The sequence below is a fragment of the Amblyomma mixtum genome, chromosome 1, assembly GCF_055824585.1.
Source record: "Amblyomma mixtum isolate Tamu chromosome 1, ASM5582458v1, whole genome shotgun sequence".
Lineage (NCBI taxonomy): Eukaryota > Metazoa > Arthropoda > Arachnida > Ixodida > Ixodidae > Amblyomma > Amblyomma mixtum.
Window position 1 is genome coordinate 260724958 of NC_143012.1, and position 20455 is coordinate 260745412.

The 20455-nt window shown below is 42.3% G+C and overlaps 2 protein-coding genes across 2 annotated transcripts in view; one reads left to right on the forward strand and one right to left on the reverse strand.

Annotated features, from left to right (window-relative positions):
* LOC149371579 (uncharacterized) overlaps positions 1-20455 on the forward strand; it is an 85222-nt gene that overhangs the window by 47652 nt on the left and 17115 nt on the right. The gene's annotated exons all lie outside the window — the stretch shown is intronic.
* On the reverse strand, positions 3631-10511 carry LOC149371580 (uncharacterized). The gene is made up of 5 exons (XM_089585198.1): positions 10440-10511; positions 6822-7000; positions 5975-6045; positions 4986-5072; positions 3631-3758 (listed from the first exon to the last, which is right to left on the reverse strand). Exons 1-5 carry the CDS (start codon positions 10509-10511, stop codon positions 3637-3639), a joined length of 531 nt encoding a protein of 176 aa, XP_089441324.1. The 3' UTR covers positions 3631-3636.

Consider the following 20455-nt stretch of genomic DNA (forward strand, 5'->3'; position numbering starts at 1 on the left):
AATGATGGTGAATATTGCACACATCTCTCTGAGAGGACCCTTTGGCCCTGTGGTCAGTTTCGTTGGCTCCGTCAAAAAATACGATAATTACGGTCATTTTCTGTGTTTACCAACCTTGCTTGCTTTCAGTGAGACATAGGTGAACGATACTTATTCATGGTGCTGTGCCAGACGATGCCAAAAAGGGCAAATGCGCCTTCCCCCGCAATCTGAGAAGGCCCAGATAGAAACGATAGGGTGTGGAATTTCGATCATGCGGCGCGAACTACGGTATTTCGCTTGAATGCTGAAGCTATTTCGTGAGTTAAGCTGTAACTTATCAGAGAGTATTTCTGGCCTTTCTAAGTGCTCTCTTCAGTGGCAAGAGAGACGAAAGCGCGCAGAAGAGAGCAGCTCACCATGACAATAACAAAATGTCCACATGCAGCCTTAACTAACGCCAGTAGCTTAGCTTAGCTAAAATACAAGTAGCTTGGAAAGGTAAGTTTCTAAATACCATCCATTGTTTTTTTTACTATGAAGTCACAAGCTTGAGAGAAAATTTGATATAATTCCGGGGCGTAGTCTGTGATAAGGGCATTTCTTTTTGTCGTTAGCTGCACATGTGATTAGCCTGCCAGTTTGTAGCAGGCTCCATCCATACATTGAAGCAACATCATCACCTGCCGGATAGAATGTACACCCAAGTAGGTGGAATCTGCCAAAGATTTTCATTTACTGCTGTAAAGTTGCTATCACCTGTGCATCATAGTCTTTGCCGCGCATAACTAAATGTTGTTTCTTTTTAGCAACCATTCTGGCCTTTAACCGGCCCACGGCTCTCCTCAGTTCTCCGTATTGCAAGCAATATATTAAGGAAAGTTGAAAGTAACTATGGGATCGATGATTTTAAATTGCCCTGTGCGGGTCTTACTTGTGCCACAAAGCACGCTTTCATAGTGTGACGGTAGAAGTGCAGCTATAGGCATAGTTCAAGTGCCAGTTGCGCGGGTCAGAAGAGTCGTAGTCGTCGGGCTGCTATGTCTACTGGCCAGGGCTGGGATATGGGCGCGAAGAGAACGGCCAGGGAGCCACAAGGAAGTGGGTGGGTTGAATCGGGCATATTGGGGAAGTATCAGATGCTGCGCACCGAAAATACTATACCCAAGACGGCAGCGGATGACAGGCTCTGATGCTGCGGGGCCAGAATGATTTTGACCGCCAAAACCCCCACCAAAAAATTGCGTGATAGGAAGCCCGAGAACGAGGCTTATCTAGATGGGGATGACACGATTGAACGGCTCAGAGCCTAATGCTAATGTCGCGTTCTGCTCCACTGCACGCTTCATACTTCTCTGGTCTATTATGGAAATATAAATAGCGCAACGCTTCCAGTCGCAGCTCAGACACTCCATGATGAAACAATGTACATTTAGAGAAAGTAATTTTTTGCACGGCGCAGAAGAAAGCGATGAAAGCAGTTGAGGAATGCAGCGCATGGAAAAAAAAAATTGCTAGAGCAAGATAAAGGAGCCAAGGCATGAAATTAGCGGAAGGAGCAATCGCGACGCCGTTGTGAAGAGCGCTCCCAGGTGCCCTTGGCCCTTTTATGTGAGGAGTCTTTTCGATGCCATCGGAAAGGATAGCTGCGACCGCCACTTCCAACAATGACAAGAATGTTAAATGTGCCCAACTATCGTGTGACACGTTTACGCAGCAGCCCAGACTCGGTTGAATCGGCGTTACTGACAACTAAGAACTCTTGGTACCGTCATAATTAACGAACTAAATGGGCTTGAACAGATACAAATAACGAATTACATTTCGCGGCAGCTGATCAAGGTGCCACTACAATACCTGGTCCTTTAACGCAACCCATACAGGTAAAACAAACCATCGGTGCGACATCCCAACTTACTTCGTGGTATTACCTCAACAAAAATGAATGATTGTTACTCTGGCAGGCTTTTGTGACTAACTTAAGTATTTTTATGATATACGGCACTGGTATCCGCGTGGATAAGTGCTGGAAAACAAGAGCTTTCGAGTTAAGCTCCTGCACAAAGGTGATGGTGCACAGATGTGATGCAGATATTGAGCAAACGATAATGTAGCAGCTATGGTTATGCACCACGCAGCAGCTCGGCAGTATGGTCAGTCCCTGTACTGTTTCCCCTTGTCTGAAAGTATGTACTGCTTCGATCCTGTGTTAAAGGGACGCTGAACACACAAGCTGAAAGTAGTGCATATACGTAAATTACGGCGTTCTAAAGACTATGACAGTACCTTCGCTGGAAACGGAGCTTTTAAAAGCTGGAAAAGGTGAAGAACTGGAATCGAGCTTTCGCTACCCATGACCGTTGCAGCATGCAAGCTGCGGTTTGTCAAGACATTGTTTTGAGAGAAATTCCCCATGGTTAGGATGCATGGCCATAATTTCGTAATAGCGATAACAAGCCCCTTTCCGGTCTTGACTTCGCATGTTTGATTGGAGTTCAGGGACAATTTGCCAAAGGAAACTTCTAAGCAATAAATGCGTCGTATTTTGGCAGACAAACATCAGCATAACCAGAAAGAGCTGTAAAACTCATTCTTAAAGAGAACAGAGTTGGATGGTACTGCACTTATTGTTTCATTGTCTAGAATAAGTGGTGCCTAAATTCACATGGAGTGGTCGTTGGTTACCGCGCCACTTCTTATGCATTTCAAGGATGTTTCATTCACAGAAAACATCAACAATAGTGTATTCGGGCCCGTAGTCCACCCTCCGAATTTCAGGATTCTATGGACGCCCTTGAAGCACAAGCAGGCATTCGGCTATGTGTTTTACAAGGGGATTTTACCGAAAGTGCATACTAGTGCAATGGCGTTAAAGGCCTGGCGTCGCAGAACAGCCAGCATCGCCGTCGTCGTGTTCACATTTGGGTTTTAAGCGGCGAAAAGTGAACGAAAATTCCCAGAGAAGGAGTCTATGACGCAATAGGCTACCTAGGTCACGTGATGACGTAATGGCTCCATCACAACCTGCCCACCGGACGGTGAAAAAAACTGCTCACCGTGGAAGACGGCTTTTAAATTATTGATTAATCATGGGAGCCCGCTCTAGAGGCGCCCCCTGGGTCTCACAAAGCCCACCAGTGCAGCACCTGCCATCGTACGACCGAGGCGCATAGCCAACCGCTGCACCACGGTTCCAGGAATTGTATTTGGGAACATAAGAGAACTTCTTGCTGGGCTAGTTGGTATTCATTGTAAAGTAAAGCCGCCAAAAACCACACACACACGCACACCAGAGAAGAGAGCGGGACAGAGCGCCACTCACAACTAGTTTATTTTGCAGAACCCAGATACATATATTCCCTTAGCCAGCGCCTACGCATATGAGAACCCTCAGCGACCTATGGATGTAATGTAGAGAATGACTAATTCTGTATATATATGGGCATTCTCCCTTCACTGCAATTGCGGCATACCCTTAGGGAAGCGCTCTGAAGTAATCTCCAGTTTTTATTAAGAGGGAATAGAGAAATAGAAATGAAAACGATAAACGATATGCTTATGACTGGACATTTATACTTCTCAAGCTGGGAAAAAAAAATCTATCAAAGCTCCTGGTGGAGCACCTCGCGACACAAGATGCCTTCTGGACGTGGTGACTTAGGAGCATTGGTTTTTGTCATAAAGGGTGTACTTCTCAGGTCCACAGTATTCTTCAAATGCCTTCACACATTTCCTTGGCACAGAATCTTTGTAATCTCTCTTTACCCACAGGAGACAATCTAGGAAAAGGACAAAATTCAAGAGCATTTATACATTTATTCACCTATTTGCTACTCCTTAGAGGTTAAAAACAGGAACTTCAAGAGATAATGCACTTTAAGCCACGACAATACAGCAATCGCCGGAAAGAAAATTGGCTTGTTCGCGCTGGGCAAGTTGACGAAGAGTTCGCGTTTCAGTGCTAGCACGAAAAATGATTTGACTTGGAATTCAGCACTTCTAGCTTCCTAGTTTAATGTAAACATACGCTCATGCAAGTTTGTTGAACCCTTGACAAGTACAGCCGGCCTTATAGCTAATTATGTAATATAGAATAAAAGCTTCTTTTAAGCTTTAAAGTATGAATTAAAAAGAAACTTAAGCGAAGAGAGCATTGCGTTTAAATTAAACAGTGAAATTATAGTACACCTGATGAAGCCAAGTCTTGTAGCACCTGGCATCTACAAATAAGTAACAAGCGGGTGCTGGGAGCTAATCAGGCTACAGTTAAGTGGCAAGTCACTGAAACCCTGCGACTATTTTGAGCTGGCAATGCTGCTCTGCTCATGTTTCGAGTCTGTGAGCATGCTGCTATATTATAATGTACGCTAATTGGCGCAAGCCGGGTTACTCTTGCTGAAGCGTCATAGCTCAGACATAGCAGATCGGCTGATAATTAGCAGACAGATAGGCTTATTAAGAATAACTGCTTTGTAGTTAGTACAAGAAACATAATATCATGTCGCGACATTCCCTCGCTATTCGCATCTTTTGTTCAGAATTACCGGAGGCCAGGCATTCAATCTAATTTATAGTTCCATCCATGAGAGAACAGTAAAACAAATTTATTTAGCTTTCGGGACTGTCGCACACACTCCCTACAGCTCATGACCAAAAAGCTTCCAGCTTAATCCTTTATAGCGGCTTGCTCCATGTACTTTATTCATTAGCTAATTTGGTTACTTTACAAAATGCCTTGTAGCCAGCTTATTGCGTCATACTTGGTATCGAGTAGAAGTTCTCTGTGAGTAATGACTGGAAACATGCATGCATTCTACATTGTGCTTGAAAAGATTAGGTCGCTTCAAATGTGCAACAAAAAATTCTCGGTTCGTTACCACCCGAAAGTTCACATCTGATGAAGCGTTAATTTGACGGCTTCGCAAGCGTTGATCAATACTAACATCTTTCTAAAATAACTCTTCAACTTGCCGGAGCAAGCCCTTTATTTATTTTACGTAACTTACGTTCGCCTTCGGGAAGCGGGAATGAGGCTAGAAAGCAGCTTTTTCCGTCGTAGTAATAACCTTGGCCTGTTGAAGAAATTTCGCCGTCTGAAAGGCGAAGACAGAATTCATCGTTAAGCCTCGCGAATGAAAGTTTAGTAGAATTTGCGTAAGCAGTTAAACGTCTTCGCTTTGTCGGCATAATAGCCTAGCCTTTGCAAGTTGTTCGTTCAAATTCACTTTTTTTTTCTCAAAATATTCCATGAGCGAAAATGAACAATACTGCTCCGTCTATGGCGATTAGAGCATTCGAGCTACATTCCAAGTTAATCTCAAAAGCTCATTAAGGCCTTCTAATTCACTCGCCACTAGATTTCTGGTTGAGATATGCTCAGGCGGCTTTTAAGGAGGCATCCATGAGCTATCCATGTAGATGGGCTAGTGTCGCTCAGCTCACATATGAAAGTAAATGGCACGACAAAACTACCGCAATGGCGCAAGTTTCTTGTATTATCAAGTAATATTTTGAAAAGTTTTGATGCCAACAAGTTTTGTCCTCTCATTGTCGTGCGTACTGGATCATGTCATGTATACAAGCAATCACTGATTTTTTTTTCTGAAGCCGACGAATATCTTGAAGGCTTGAAAAGAGAACTAAGAAAAAAAACTGAGAAAATTGGACAGATACCAAATGCAAGCCAAATGAAGGAAAATAGAAAATCCGAGTAAAAAGTAATGTAAGCTTCGAAGGGTTAAATTCTCTCATCCAAGCTATTTGCGCTATTAATGACATGGTTTGTGTGGCCTTACGTCACATATATACAGCCACAGCTGTGGAACACTAGAGCTTTCATTTATTAGTGTACAATAACGAGAAATGACAGCAGCAATAAATAGGCGAGTTTGCACCTTAGGAATACAGGCTGTCCCCCTAAGTGTATAGGAAAAGGGCAAAGAAGTATTCTATTCAGACTTCCAATTCGTATGCACACTTAAGAACAAATACTCACCTTTGCATGCACCGAAGCCGAACTTGTTCGACACTGTGGCAGTAAGGTTGACACAGTAAGGTACATCAGTCCTAAAAGAGAGAAAATAAAACATAAGCTAGCAAAGAATCGAACTTCCAGCAAATATTTTCAGCCAACGCGTCACCCAATGTAAGCGCAAGAAGCTCTATTCAAGTGTATGAAACGCGCGGATAGGGTCGCAAGAAGCCTGCAATATTCTTTCCTGGTGTCGAGATCTTCGCCGATGCAGAACAAGGAGACGCCAATACATAGCTGTGCTGTTTGGTGGACAGCAGCGGTTATGCCGGCTTTGTCATCTGTGTTGTCGGTTAATTGATTACTTTTCAAGGACAGTTTTCTATCTTGAATGTTGCTCAAGTGTTACCACTCAAATGCATTGGCATTTATAGTACTGCCGCTGTTTGCACATTCTTGCAGAATACGCGCGAACTTGCCATGGATCCAGGCGGGCCAACGACTTTCACAATAACATTTCATTGTCCACCAGTAAACGACGAATATAAATTATGAAAGATTGCAACGCTTTCTTTAATCAAAAGCAAATCCCTACCAGGGTGCTGATTAAAATTTATCATGATTTAAGGACGTATTTTTGAGACATAGCTTAGAAGAGAAATGCTACAACGTTCCTTGTGTTGTGCATTTACTGCCTCAATCCTTGCTTGTTGCATCTGAAAGCCTCCTTTATCTGCCTTTTTGTCTCATTTTTGTGCCGATCAACTTCGTTCTTCCCCTTTTTTATCCTTTTTCATTGCCATGTGTGAAGCCTGCCAGGAATTCTACATAACTGAGAAGTAGTCAATGTTTTAATGAGGCTGCCACGTACCCAGGTTCTCCATTCTGGCCCTGGTAATGGAAAACGAAAATTGTAAACCGCTGTTCAGGTATATAAACTGGCCGGGTGCAGGACAAGCACTTCTCCTTTGGATCGTTAATAGAACTGTACACTGCAACGTCGTTATCCAGAAGCCCTGCTGCTTCCACCAGAACAGCAGTATTTTCTTCCTGTAAAATATAAATTAAAAACAACATCTTTTTTAGCTATACCAATTTAACTTCGATATAGTACTAACGATAGTCCCAGAAGAAGTTTAAACTCCCGGTTACAAATACAGCTTTCACTAATCATATACTTCACATCTATGACTAAGTAGAACAAGTTGTTGGGCTGTATTGTGTGTTTGTGTGTCACGCAACTGCCATGTCTGACATATGCTTCAAAAATCAAGCATTGTTTCCAGTATAAACAGCGAGTAATCTGCGAGCCATTATCTTTTCAGCGTTTTCAACGGGACCAAATAATTTTCATTATGACTAATTCAAAGCTGCAATACTGAAATAAATATTTTTCTGACTTTCAGCTAAAAGGCGATAAAAATATATATCGGGCAAACCGCGCCCAGGTCGGCCTCCGGCATGTGGCAGTATTTTGCAAGTACGAGGAGTTTAAATAATTAAAAATCATGTGACATCACTACCTACAACCTAATATTGAATACTACAAGACAAGATATAAATGTGTGAAGCGAAGAACTAAAAAAAAGCGAATACCTGTTTGAGTTGCAAAATCCTCACTTGAAAAGATCTAGCGTTCTAAGGTCCTCAATATTTCCGTCCAGAGAGACTGTTTGAAAGCAACTGAAGTTTTAGTCTGCCTTCTTGATATTTTGATTGTTCGATGGATCAGAACTTTCAGAGATTAGTGTGACGACTAGATAATGCCAGCGTTTTCTCCTCCTCGACGCGTCTGGATCAACAACTAGGAAATATGAAGCTGCGTCAGGCTCCGTTTCCTCGCTATCACTGTCCATCTTCAAGCTCAACGGCATTTGCCTTTCCGATTTGGCCATCGCATCGCTGTATATTTCCGCAGAGATGTGGCTATCTGGAAGGTCATCCTGCTGTTTAGGACATAGACCCTAGAATAACTTCTCTCGTGATTTATCGGTTATGAGAATTCTAGAGCGCCGCTTTCGCAATCCTCAGTGCGCGCTAAAATTTCACTGGCCCAAGTTAAAAATGTTCAAAAACGACCTCTTTTGCTTGTCACCATTGCGTGTTTTTGGTTCTCTTACACTAGGTATTCAAGCATTAGAAGGCCAAATACCAGAGGCAAAATAAAATGCTTTTGCTGAACTGTTTAGTGATTTGTGCTCTGCGCTGACCGAATTCGTTAATAACGGTGGCAGGCGGTTAATAATTCCGGCAAAGCTTGTGTATTTTTGCCATGTGTTGTGGATGACTTTTTCGAAATGTTTTAGGAGCTGAAAAAAAAAAGAGGCTGTGATGGCAACCGCAAAGAGAGCTTCACTTTTCACACGACCGCTTAATGGTGTTTCCCGAGTATTCTTTATTAAGTGAATAGTGTTTCCGACTTTATTGTTAAACCATGCTTCTTCTATGAACGCGGTTGTTTTAGAGTCCATACTTTTTACATCGATCATTTTTGAGCCTTGCCAATAAATACAAATCTATATATCATGCAAGCTGTCACAGCAATGCTGAGAGAGAAAAGTTACTAGCTTCACCGAGCTCGCCATAAATTTTTATTGAATCCGTTCGGATACCATTGCTTATATCTTTGTTCACTGGCCGAAGAAAATCAGCGTCAAGTTTTATTATCAGTATTGAAAGCTGGAGGTGGTGGATGAGCAGAATTCATTTTGAATAATCGTGATCATTAGCTTGACTGCGCCTTCTGCAGGGCAAATATCTCGGCTAATCTTCAATAGAATAGAGGAAGGTAATGTAGTCGAATGAAAGAGAGCTACGATAAATAGCATCGCTGAAACGAAAATACTTCTATTCGTAGTCTGTCTTGTAATTTTAATTCTTTCTTATTAATGTCATTAATTCAAGTGAGAAATAAAATTAAGTAACTTCCATACTTGCTAATTGCGGCGATTCGCGCCATTCTGGGAAATCAAGTCAGTTGTGCAAGGGACAGGGTAAGCAATTACACCTTGATTTAATTACGAAATATGGGAGGCGTAGTTCACTGGTTTGGAAGGACGGCTTGTCGGCCCAAGTAGAAAACTGCTAATGCGTGTTTAGCACATTGCAACAAAGATACACTGGCCTAGTAGACTGACTCTAAAATATTCAAATTTATATCTTGAGAACGTAATGAACCAGAAGCACAAGCGGTCCAAGCATACGAAAACGTCGCTTGGGACAAATACCTTTTTATGGGTCATTATCTGCCTCTGTTGGGCGTTCCTTATCTTCGTAGCGCTTCCTTTGAGGAAAAAAGTTAGATGCTGGCTTCCTTGCAGTTTTATTCAAATCCAGTGCTTGTACATCACTTTTAATTAAGAGTGAAGTGTACAATAGTGTAAGCTACGGTGATAAACATATGAACGGGAATGGTCAACCTTTCCGAAGCTTGGTACAATCTAAAAGTTAGCACTGCCATAAAAGAACCAACAGTGTGTGTATTTGACAATAATTGTAGGGCAGCTGTTGAATATTATGAAATACTATCTTGACTCTGACGAACATATTGATAAAAGTGGTGTAAACCTCCAATGCATAGCAGAAATTTGCTTTTAAGTTTGTCTTGCGCTCTCAACAAGTAATGAAGGCTGCCTTAGAAAGCCAATGCGGTGCATTCCTGACACTGAACAGCACAAAACTAGCGGTGCCCCAAGGACGGATCTCCAAGTGTACTGGTGGTTGCGGTTCAGTCTTATCATACACAAAAATTACGTTATTGAAAAAAATTATGTTGAAAAAGTGCATTTCTACAGAACTTCTATGCATGTCATTGGAATCGCAAACGATGCACGCCGTGAAGGAGCAACGCATGAATCGGCACACAAGCATGCTGTACGAAGCAGTAGCAGAGGAATTTAAAGGAAGGTCTTTCAAAAAACTTATCGCGCTCTCCTCGCAAATCTAGTACCACAGGTGTTGTATGTACTAGCCAGTACCTTGTCACCGAGGGCAGCCGAACTTACAAAAGCGAAGAGCAACGGTGGGAGAAAGCAAGCGCCATGATGAAAGGTCGGTGGGCATTGGTATACTTTGCTCTAGAATAACCTACGTATACACATCGCCTGATAATGTGGGGGCCGCTTAACGAAAATACACGTGTCATTTAAGAATCATAGTTCAAAAACGAATCGACAGGTGCATGCAAAAAACAAAGCTGAAGGACAAAAAGTTCAAACCTGAACAAAGCTCTAATGAAAAATAACATCCATACACACTTTTACCTAGCTGTTAATTTTGGGCATTTTTGGGAAGTTGCTTTGTTTTTTTTTTGCAAACAAGAGGACCGGCTGGCATGCAGCCATGTTCATTACGGTACCAGATTACTCTGCGCATGCACAATTAAGCCATAATTTTTAGCCAGCAATCTGCGAATAAAGTTGGTGCTTTGGGGATATTTTTCAATGTATTGATGCATGTATATGAAACCATATGGGTATTATATACTGACCGATATCTCGTCCCCGAGGCACGTCGAGGCCACAAAGGTGAGGATCAGCACTGAGGTGAAGCGGAGCGCCATTTTGTGACGTCGGAGACGATGTTTGTACTTCGCTCTGGATTCACCGCCGTTTATATATACATCTCCGGACCATCTGGCTACATGGTAGAGTAGTCACTCGTGCCGCTTTATGATGACATGGTCTGGCGATTGACAGATGCTTCCACGAGCTTGGGACGTTTGAAAATAAAAATAATATTGTCACGGAGCTGTTCAATCTTTCTGATCGATATCCTCGAAGTACGTCAACGCAAGCTGCTCATGACGAAAAAAGTCATTGCCCTCCGCTGTGAACTGCACATAAACGCAGGGCAGCACACTGGATAAAAAATAACTGTTTAGCTGTAGTTTATGAACAGAAACGTGCAAACCAGATATCTAGCTTCTTTGGTTTTCGTTTTATGGGGTTTAACGTCGCAGACTCAGACTTTGAGGGACGCTGTAGTGGTGGGCTTCGGATAGTTTTACCACTTGGGCTTCTCTAACTTCAACTGACATGGCATAGCGCACCGGCTTCAAGAATTTCCCTCCGTCCAAATCCAACCTCCGCGGCTGGAATCGAACCCATATACTCTGGCCCAGTAGCCGAAAACCACACCAATTGAGCCTGCCTGGAGGCTATATCTAAATTGAATCTCTTAGAATTACATGATTCCAAATAATGACGGCCTCACTGTATGACACATCGGCTGCTTTTTGCGATGGACTCATGTCTGTATATAAATCTGAGATTGAAATCCACCTTGACTTTTCTGAATGCACTAGGGTGTCTAGGCGAACGAATGGTGAATTGCTATGTGACAAAGAGTTCTTTCCTAGTGAAGGATTCATAGCAGAAAAATGCACAGTTTTGACAGAGTGTACAAAGAAATGCATATCCCGAAGCTGAGGGTGAGTAAAATAAAACACTGGTGACAAGCAGAGCGCGTTTTCCTAGGCTCCTGTCAGATGGGCGGAACAAATTGGACTGCGATAAACACCATGATGTAAATCTTTAGTCTCAGATTTTTCAGTGCAAACATATGCAATTAGCTAGAACAAAGTAAAACTTAAAGGAGCCCAGTGAAGCAGGTACAGAATGATTAAATCTGAAAATGACATTATTGCCCTATGGCATTCTGAGGAGAAAGATCCATTCCCTTAACCGCCTTTTGAAATATTTAGAAAAGATTGGACCTGCATCTAGTAGCATCGATTCCTTTTATTATACCCAAATAGAGAAAGAAACATGGTGACAAGTATTTCAGTGTTGTTAATTAGAATGCACGCTATCCTGGATCTCCAAACTTCTTGAGCAGTGGTTGCTCTTCGCGTATAGGAGAAACAGCTTTTAACTGCGCCTAAGTTCCAAGACTACTAGAGTACGCTTTCTTAAGGGAACACCCAGCGACCTGCAATTTTTTAGACACATCGGAGTCTGCGCTGTTATTAGGGGAGAAGACTGGGGCCCAAGGAGAGATTGTGACCTGCATGGAAATAAACATGAAACACTAGTCAAGGCAGCACCCTGAACTGGTATCCTCAGCGTGATAATTTCTCGTGAACTGGCTTATTATAAAGATCGTATGTGTTCAGAGTCCTGCTTTGCGTCGGCTTCCGTTTTTTTTTAGCCATTCTCGAACCGTAGAGATATATTTAATTGAGTCTAATCTAAACTCACCAATCTTTCAGTTCACAGCAGAAATTCGCGTATATGACCATATTAAAAACATTACCAATCTGACCATTGTCTCAGACTCGCTACTGTAGCCCATATCATAGCTTTCATTCAGTCGCGACCACCAGTTCAAGGTTGAAGTGCCAAGCTCTAGCTCAGATCTGCATTTTGGTTTATTCATCCCCAAGAGATCTACAGAATGCAACCACCTCCCAGCCTCCACCACCTCCTTTACAAATGATGACCAGTTCTAAAATGGTGTTAATGATTATTCTAGTCGTTTCAGCAATTGTCAACCAGAATTTTAAAAAAAAATAGGTTTTTTAAGATATCGGGACGCCTTCTCCCGCGTTTTAATACCAGTCTTGGCGGACGCCAGAAAACAGATGACTCATGTCATTCAGTAAGCTGGCTAACCATTTTCTAGCGGTTAACTTTTCAAATGCTGCACTTAAGTGCCCCGTCGCAGTCAGATTTTGATTGCTGGTGATTAGTAATTGCCATATCACGTTTTAATAATTCGAGAATGCGAACGCGCTGGGTACTATGGCACAGTTTTCTGTAACCGGCGTGCTCGGAGCGACACCAAGCGAAGTCAATCGCTGCACGTCACTCCGAGTAGGATCGGTCACGTTACCATGTCTCGCCGCCTGCGTTGGCTGTAGCACCGACCAGCGACGAGCACGCCAGCACCAGCGGCACTGACTCATCGGCATGGGCGCCGATGTGTGGCGCGTACTGGTGAACGTCGATTCGTGCACTGCACGTTTAGAAAAGGACGCATGGCTGTCAAAAAAACAAATAGATAAATAGTTTCTTAGGTGTTGAAAATCAGAGCTCTTTGCAAATGCATAGTTAAACCAAGAGAAAATGACGCGAACGGGCCTTACTACTGCCTTACATCCCTTTATATGGTCGGAGGCATTACGTATTAAAGTAATTAACTGAAAACAGTCGATCGCAGTCCATATGCTGATATTATAATGTTATTTATTTATCACATACTGTGCATCACATAAGTACAAGTAGTAGAGGTAGAATACAACGAACATGATGCAAAAATGCGACCTTGAAAAAAAAACTAGCATTCCGATTGATAAAGTAACTGAATATATGGACAACGTATACTTGTAAAAAACGAAATGAGGTGCACTCAAGCACAAAGGCGCTACACAAAAAAGAAAACAATCTGCAGCGTCAACAGCACAGCCCAACGTCGACAACGCAAACTGAAGGTTCAGACTACTGAATGCGGGCAAGCAAGAAAAAATTATGAGGAAATACGTCCCAGTCTGTTATAGTATTAGAAAAAAATGAATATATAAGACATTAATATGAGGACAGAACCGTTCAGTCACGTGTTCATGCTAATGAAGATATTTTTAGATGAGTGTTTAATTATGTGCACTTGGAGATCTGTGCCTAGTTTTGAAACACATAAGCACTGAGTAATTTAATTATAGCAGTATTTATGCGTTCATTCAAGCCCTCCAGTTTTCCTTCATGCAACATTGCAGATAGAGTGTCCCTGTGTTTGTAGCTGTTATACATGAAACAGGCGTCTAACCTTTCAAGATTTCCCACTTTTTTCTATATTCCTCAACTGCTACAGAAAGGCTCAACTACTGCACCACCGACGTGGGGCTAGTGAAGTAAAGGCCAAGCTTTATAAATCAACTTGGGCACTCATTTCACATTATCCTTTGAGCTTTTGAATACGATAGTCACTTCGGGTTCTTCCCGGCCTAGATTTTGTGCAACTGAGGAATAACAAGCTCGTCATGCCACCGTGCAATATCTAAACATGTCCTATCGTATTTTAGCGAGCTCATTATGGAGCAAGACGCCTACATGTCCCATGACTCTACCGTTATCTCTGTAGCCGACAGCATGCAGGTATTGGCAAGAGCAAGAATTCGCTATCTTGGCCAGGATTCGTCTCTGGCTGCGATTAATACGCTCCTTATAAAACCATTTTCATTCGCGCAGACGAGTCAAGACCGATTTAACCCACTCCCAAACGTAACTCGCAGTCGTGTTGCTTGTCAAAACATCGTGTGACGCTCGCATCCCACAGAAGATTTGTATGAATTAAGCCGGACGTGACCCTCTTAGCTTCCCAGTGCAGATTCTGCCATCCGGCGGGCAACCCCCACGTTCTCAATGCCCAAATTCCTAATTTCGATTGATGCCTCTCTCATGGACTTATTCCTCCCCCGTGGCCTTAACCTTAAAAAGGAGGTTGCCCTTCGGAGGATCAGAGTTTGGATTACCCTCACTTCGGCCGTCACTCGAAACCGACCTCTAATCCGAGGCTCCTTTCTCCACTACGGGTGCAAACTGTGTCTGTCACGGTGAGGCTAAGCCGACATCCAAGATCTGCTCTGGATCTGCCCAGCACTGAAACCGCAGAAAATCCGGCGCTTTGCTGCATTGGTCTAACGATTGGTGTGTGCCCTGGCATGTACTGCTAGGAGGCAGGAAGAGAGTCCTAGGTCTCTTGTGGGCTTAATTTGATACTTTTTAGTGGTGGAGGGAAATATACACCTTTCAATGAAATAAACATAAGACCCTACTCCAGATGGCTTCACCCAGGCACGATCGATCAGTTTAAGCTATTCGCCGGCTCTTGCTGCCACCAGGGGGGTCATTATATTGGCAAACAGCGTTTCCTTCTTCCAAACATCTCTTTTTATTCCATGTTGAAAAAAGTATGCTCGTAGCTGTGCTATGAAATAAGTTCAAAACGAATTCGCAGGTGTTTGAACATATTTTGAGCAAACAAACGTTCACCTGTAAGCACTGATAAACTTCTGAGGACGACATTCTGAAGCTTAGCGAGCCTTGGGTCCTTTCTTTGACAGGTCATAATACACATTTTTGTTGATAGCATTTAATGATAAATTGAATTTCGCGTGCACACATTTTACTTTTTTTCGCGCAATAAACACGTATATAAAAAAGAGTATTTCTTTTTAGATGACCTCGAAATATGCAAAAATAAAAGGAATTGATCAAGTAAATCAAAACCAAACATGACACTTCCCGATTGCAAAGAAGACAGAAAGGAAGCGCACGTTATGTAGGACTATCTGCATAAACTAAAGTGTACCTTTTGTAAGCACAATTATAAACTTCCTCGGCTAAGCTCATCTTATCGAGGTCGTCATTGCCATCATCAATAATTATCGTTTAAACGCTACTACGCTACGTTATCACTTACAAAGCAGGAGGAAGAGAAGATCGATAACCATTTCCAGTCGTCAAAAAATAGTTCACTAACCATTAGCAGGCATTATGCAATTACGATTAAAAGAATAAAACAAGAAAGCGCAATTAATTGCAGAGATTTGTGAACAGAAGAAAATAGAACAAACATGTAATGCGAGCATGGGAAACAATAACTGGTCATGAAGTAAAAGGAGTGCACCGGCTTTTCTCATGAAACTGGAGGAGGAGGCTTGATATATGGACGAATTCTTCCTTATAGGTGAATTCACACTTTTTTGAAGAATGGTGTTTTTTTTTTTACTAAATACGAAGGAACTGTGAACCGTCGCGAAAGCGTCATGGGTTCGGCGAGGCTGAGGCCAATAGCCCACTATGCCCAGGTGAAATGCTAACCATGGGCTGGTGAACGTGATCTTTCAGCTGAAGGCAGAAGGTTAGCATACTTGACTGCGGTCTCACTTCGGAGGCAATTCGCAGTGATTTAATTCAAGAGGAGCAGAAGGCGCTGACTAGCCGAGCGTCAAGGTGTATTTAGTGCAGGAAAATTGTTCTCATTTGAACGCTTCCAGCTGTCAAGTGGTGCTAGTATACTTGCTTCGTGGAGATGATACACTGTTGGAGAATAAACTTAACTAATTACATCTACAGCGCGTTTCATGAAATTTAAATGCTGAGTGAGTAATTTTCACATTTGTTCTTAAATATCATTCATCACTTCTACAGGGCTTGCAGTCATGGAAATGAAATCCAGATTTTCGCTAATTCTGCTTTGAATAAATACTTGACCGCGGGTTTACATTAGAAACCGTGTCCTTCAAAACAGTTCTGCCTTGGACCATCACTAATGTGGTAGGCCGCTACACCGACAGGAATGTGACCGCGCTACAAGAGGGGGACTGCGCTCTATTGTCTGTGGTGAAGACCCTCACAACAGGCCACATCACATCAAATAATATATGATGCACACAATGCAGCGTAAACCTATAGTTTAAGTGTACAGGAATAGAGGTTCGGCGTGGCAAAATTGGTCCAGTGATGGAAGGAAGTTATTGGATACGTATGGGCAGGTCTCAAGAAAAGTGCGAACAAAAAGTCACCGCTAGTATCTTAAGATCTTGGGCAGTATGATTGTTTGGTTTCAAATGCGGTAGTGTTTAGTAGGTTGAGTGGTTTGTTTCTTGTTCAAAATTCATGACCTTTGTCTTTCTTGCATTAGCAGTAAGCTTATTATATTGAGACCAGAATGAAAACTTTTTTTGCATTTTTCTGCCGTGGCGTTTATAGGAAGTCACGAGAGCAATATTTCGCTATCATGAGAATAGGTAATACATTTGGCCGTTCTGTCAGTGTTTGTGATATCATTAACATAAGTATAAACTATAACACGGCTTAGGATACTTCTTTGAGGTGTAGTTTTTGAATCAGGAAGAAAAGGAGATTGATGTCCTACAAGTTACACAGATTGAATGCCTTAAGCTTGATTTTAGCAGCTCTATGGGTGTTCCGTGATTTTCGATAGGCGCTAATTTTTCAATAAACATTTTATGCTTCCACCAATCGAATGCTTTACTAACATCTAGAAAAGCACCAGCATGAAGAACTTTCTGGCAATACTCAGAAGTATGTTGTCTTCCTTGACAAGAGCACTTTTTCTATTGACCGCCTTTGACTGAAGCAAAATCATGCTTCGAATAGTGTGGTATTTTTATTCAAACACTTCTTAAGAGTGCCAAAAAAAAAATTTCGGATTTTCAGGAATGTGAAAGAATGATACTGGCCTTTATTTAAAGAATAAACTTTTCTCGCCATCCTTATATATTACAGCCACACTACCTATGTTTGTTTTACACGGGAATACACCGTGCTCAAGCTGATTATATACGTGAGAAATTTGGGCTACTATAAGTTATAATATGCACTTTACAGATTTCACCTACCTGTCACAAATATCTTATGCCTTAGTTTTGTTCAGAGTCACCGTCTATTATTTCACATCTTTGTCAGTGGATGCGAGAAACAATCTTTCTTGTATGGCTTGGTTTCAGCGGAAATAAACAATGTACTCAATTCATCAGCTTTCAAGGGACAACCGGGAGCTTGTTAGTTATATCGGCTTTACTGGATAGGGAACGGAATAATTCAGCGACGATAATACGAGCAGCAACGCCATTTTATAAATGTGTAACGAGGGAAAGCTGACTAACCGAACTTAGGTATAAAAGTGTACTTCTGATGCTCAATATTTTCATCAAAAATGCGAATTGAAGAAATTTGAAATTGCACTCTCCTTCAGTGTTGACAGCCTTTGAATTTGCAGTAATGTCTTTCAAGTTGATTAGGTAACGCAGTTAATCAACTTCGTTTAGTTCAGTTGCTTCACATATATAACGTCAGCCATGGTGTACAGTTCTTCTGCACAGGTCTTCTGCACTGACGTATCTTTTTGTTATTGAAATTAAAGTTGGCAACGGTACAAAAAACACCTTCCGCTGTATTTTACACCTCCTTCGGCAGGTTCGGCATTTCTTGACACTAAACTCTTGTACACCCGAATTAAAAATGCGAGACATGTGCTTAGTGTGTCAAGTAAAATCTCCTGGTTGTTATCGCCTCTTTGTAGTCAATACGAATGCAATGTTTTCGCTTCTCTAGCCGCTATACTCAATACAAGTTTGGAGCACCAACCACCACAGAACGCTGTTTTGGTGATCACCTCAGCAACTTCGTGCTGAAGTAGCAAATGAGGCCGAAATGCTTTCTGTATGGCAAACTGAAGTGCTACAGCTGCTCATTCCCAGGAAAGTGCCTTATAATTTGTGTTTATTAGTGCCAGAATAAATTTTTCGCACAGCCATCAATACATTGTGCATTCCTCAGATGTAGACGACCTCGGCATCCATCGAACGCTCTTGCGCTCAACTGCGGAAGCAAAGAGACTGCTGAGAACATGGGTGTCATTCATGCTGAAAAATAAAGCAGGGCATAGGCGCTTTCACCAATTTTGCACCCATGTGCGGACTGCGAGTTGCTTTACTTAAGTTTCGGAGGCGACATTATAGTCGGCAAAGTGAAAGCAGCCGTTTTGTAAACCGTGTTCCGCGTAAGCCACTACACAGTCAGCCAACACATACATTTGCACTTGTGGCTAGCTGATATCATGATGACAGTTTTATTCCGGAAGCGCAAATGTATTCGGATGCAGGAAAGAAAATAGAGCACAGTGATCCCTATACGCAAGCGCTTCTCTTGGTGCCAACCACCTCATTCAGTAACTTGGCTCCTAAAGTGGCGAGTGCGGTGCTTCCAGTGCCTGACTTCCAACTTGTCAGCCCGTCACCACTTTATGGAAGATGAGTAGATGAAGTTGACTGTCCTGGAAGGTGAGTGTAGCAAATATTTATTAGAAGTGCAGGCACCGGGTACAAATGGCATGACTGCCTGGAAACATGAAAATAAGACGTGTTTATTGGCCACTAGTCAATGAACTGCCTAATGAGAAGGAAGTCATTGCATATAATTCTGTTTTTCTGGTGCGTCTTCTTGTCCCCTACCGTCATAATCTTCCATTCCTTATTATATGACTTACACTATTCAGCGAACATGCTGATGCAAGTAGGTTGTTTGTCCATTACTCCGATCAGTCCTTTTGATGGGATTCTATATTTTCTACTTTGTGCGTCAATAGGAAATACTTATCAAATCGAATAATTAATGCATGTATTTGGAAGCGGAAGAATGCCAAACTATCCGGTCTTCTATACAAGTTTTTGCGCGCAGCTTTCTGATCGGTGCATACTTGAGCGGTCATACAGCGTGAGGCCATCTTGTGAGGCACCAGTGCCAGGCGGTTCACCAGCTAGACAGAGGTGAGCGAAGTGCACCATCTTACGGGATAAATGTAGGAAAATTGGAGGGAACATAGGGCAACAAAACATGGAGAGGGAAAGCTCCTGGACGCACCTTCCGTTGAAACAAATTTCACATTGACTCTCTCCGACTTAACTTGAGAAGATTCTATGTTACCCAGAAAAAACAAACAAAGTTAATAGTACCAAGCCAAACAATCACACCAATCCCCTCGTTTATTGTGTGCAATAGCACCACTTCTATAAAAGAATCATAAAAGGAATCCGCCACAAAGCGTGCAGAGGAATTGTCTTGCCTGGGATAGACGTCACGCTACGCATTTGACCTTAAAGGGTTGAACGCACGAAAAATTATCCTGTTGCTGCACTCACCGGAAACAAGGTACCGTAAAAAGCGGGGCGTTAACCGGTAAATGATTTAGAGCATCGCCCTTTTTTGAAATGCACTGACGGCAGCGTTAGCATTATTTATCACCGCAGCCTGCCATGTTGTTCCAAAGTTGGCAGTACTTCCGGGAAACTGATTGATTTAGAGTATTCAGCACTTCACAAAATCAAAAAGACCTTCACCTCTCTATTAATATTAATATTGAATGTTCATTCTCTTCTGTGGCAACCTAGTAGCAAAGGAGAGAGAGAGAAAAAACTTTATTATTTCACAGGAATTCATGGTAAGCAAACGACACTTCCAACTGAACTAAAAGCAGACTGTTTCGAGTCGTTGCCTCATTCGATCCCAACATGGCTAATTTCTTTGAAAGGGGAGAGTAAAGATTTAGAACAGAATACAAAATAAACAAAGATATCACTGCCACAAGCCATTTCAGAAGCAAAGTTAGCAAACTGCGATGAAGACAAAGCCTTTTTGGATGCGGATATATGGTGACCGCCATCCACTTAAGCTCTTTAATCACAGAATCCACTTCCCCCAAAGTCATCACGAAGGTCACTCCAGTGTAAGCTCTGTATTACAAGCTCAAATGAACATCGAAAGTCTTCATTACAGCAGTTGTTTCATTATAACCGTATATGTCTTTGGCCGCGGCGTAGCAGGCGCAGAGGCCTAAGTGCCGCAGTGCAGGTCTAGGACATCCTAGATAGGGTTTCTTAACCGTCAAAGTGTGCGCAGTGCTCCTTTAACACGCGCATCGACTGCCGCAGAGTATGGTTCTTGGAAGAATAGGGCCGTAGAAGGCAGGGAGGGATAATTC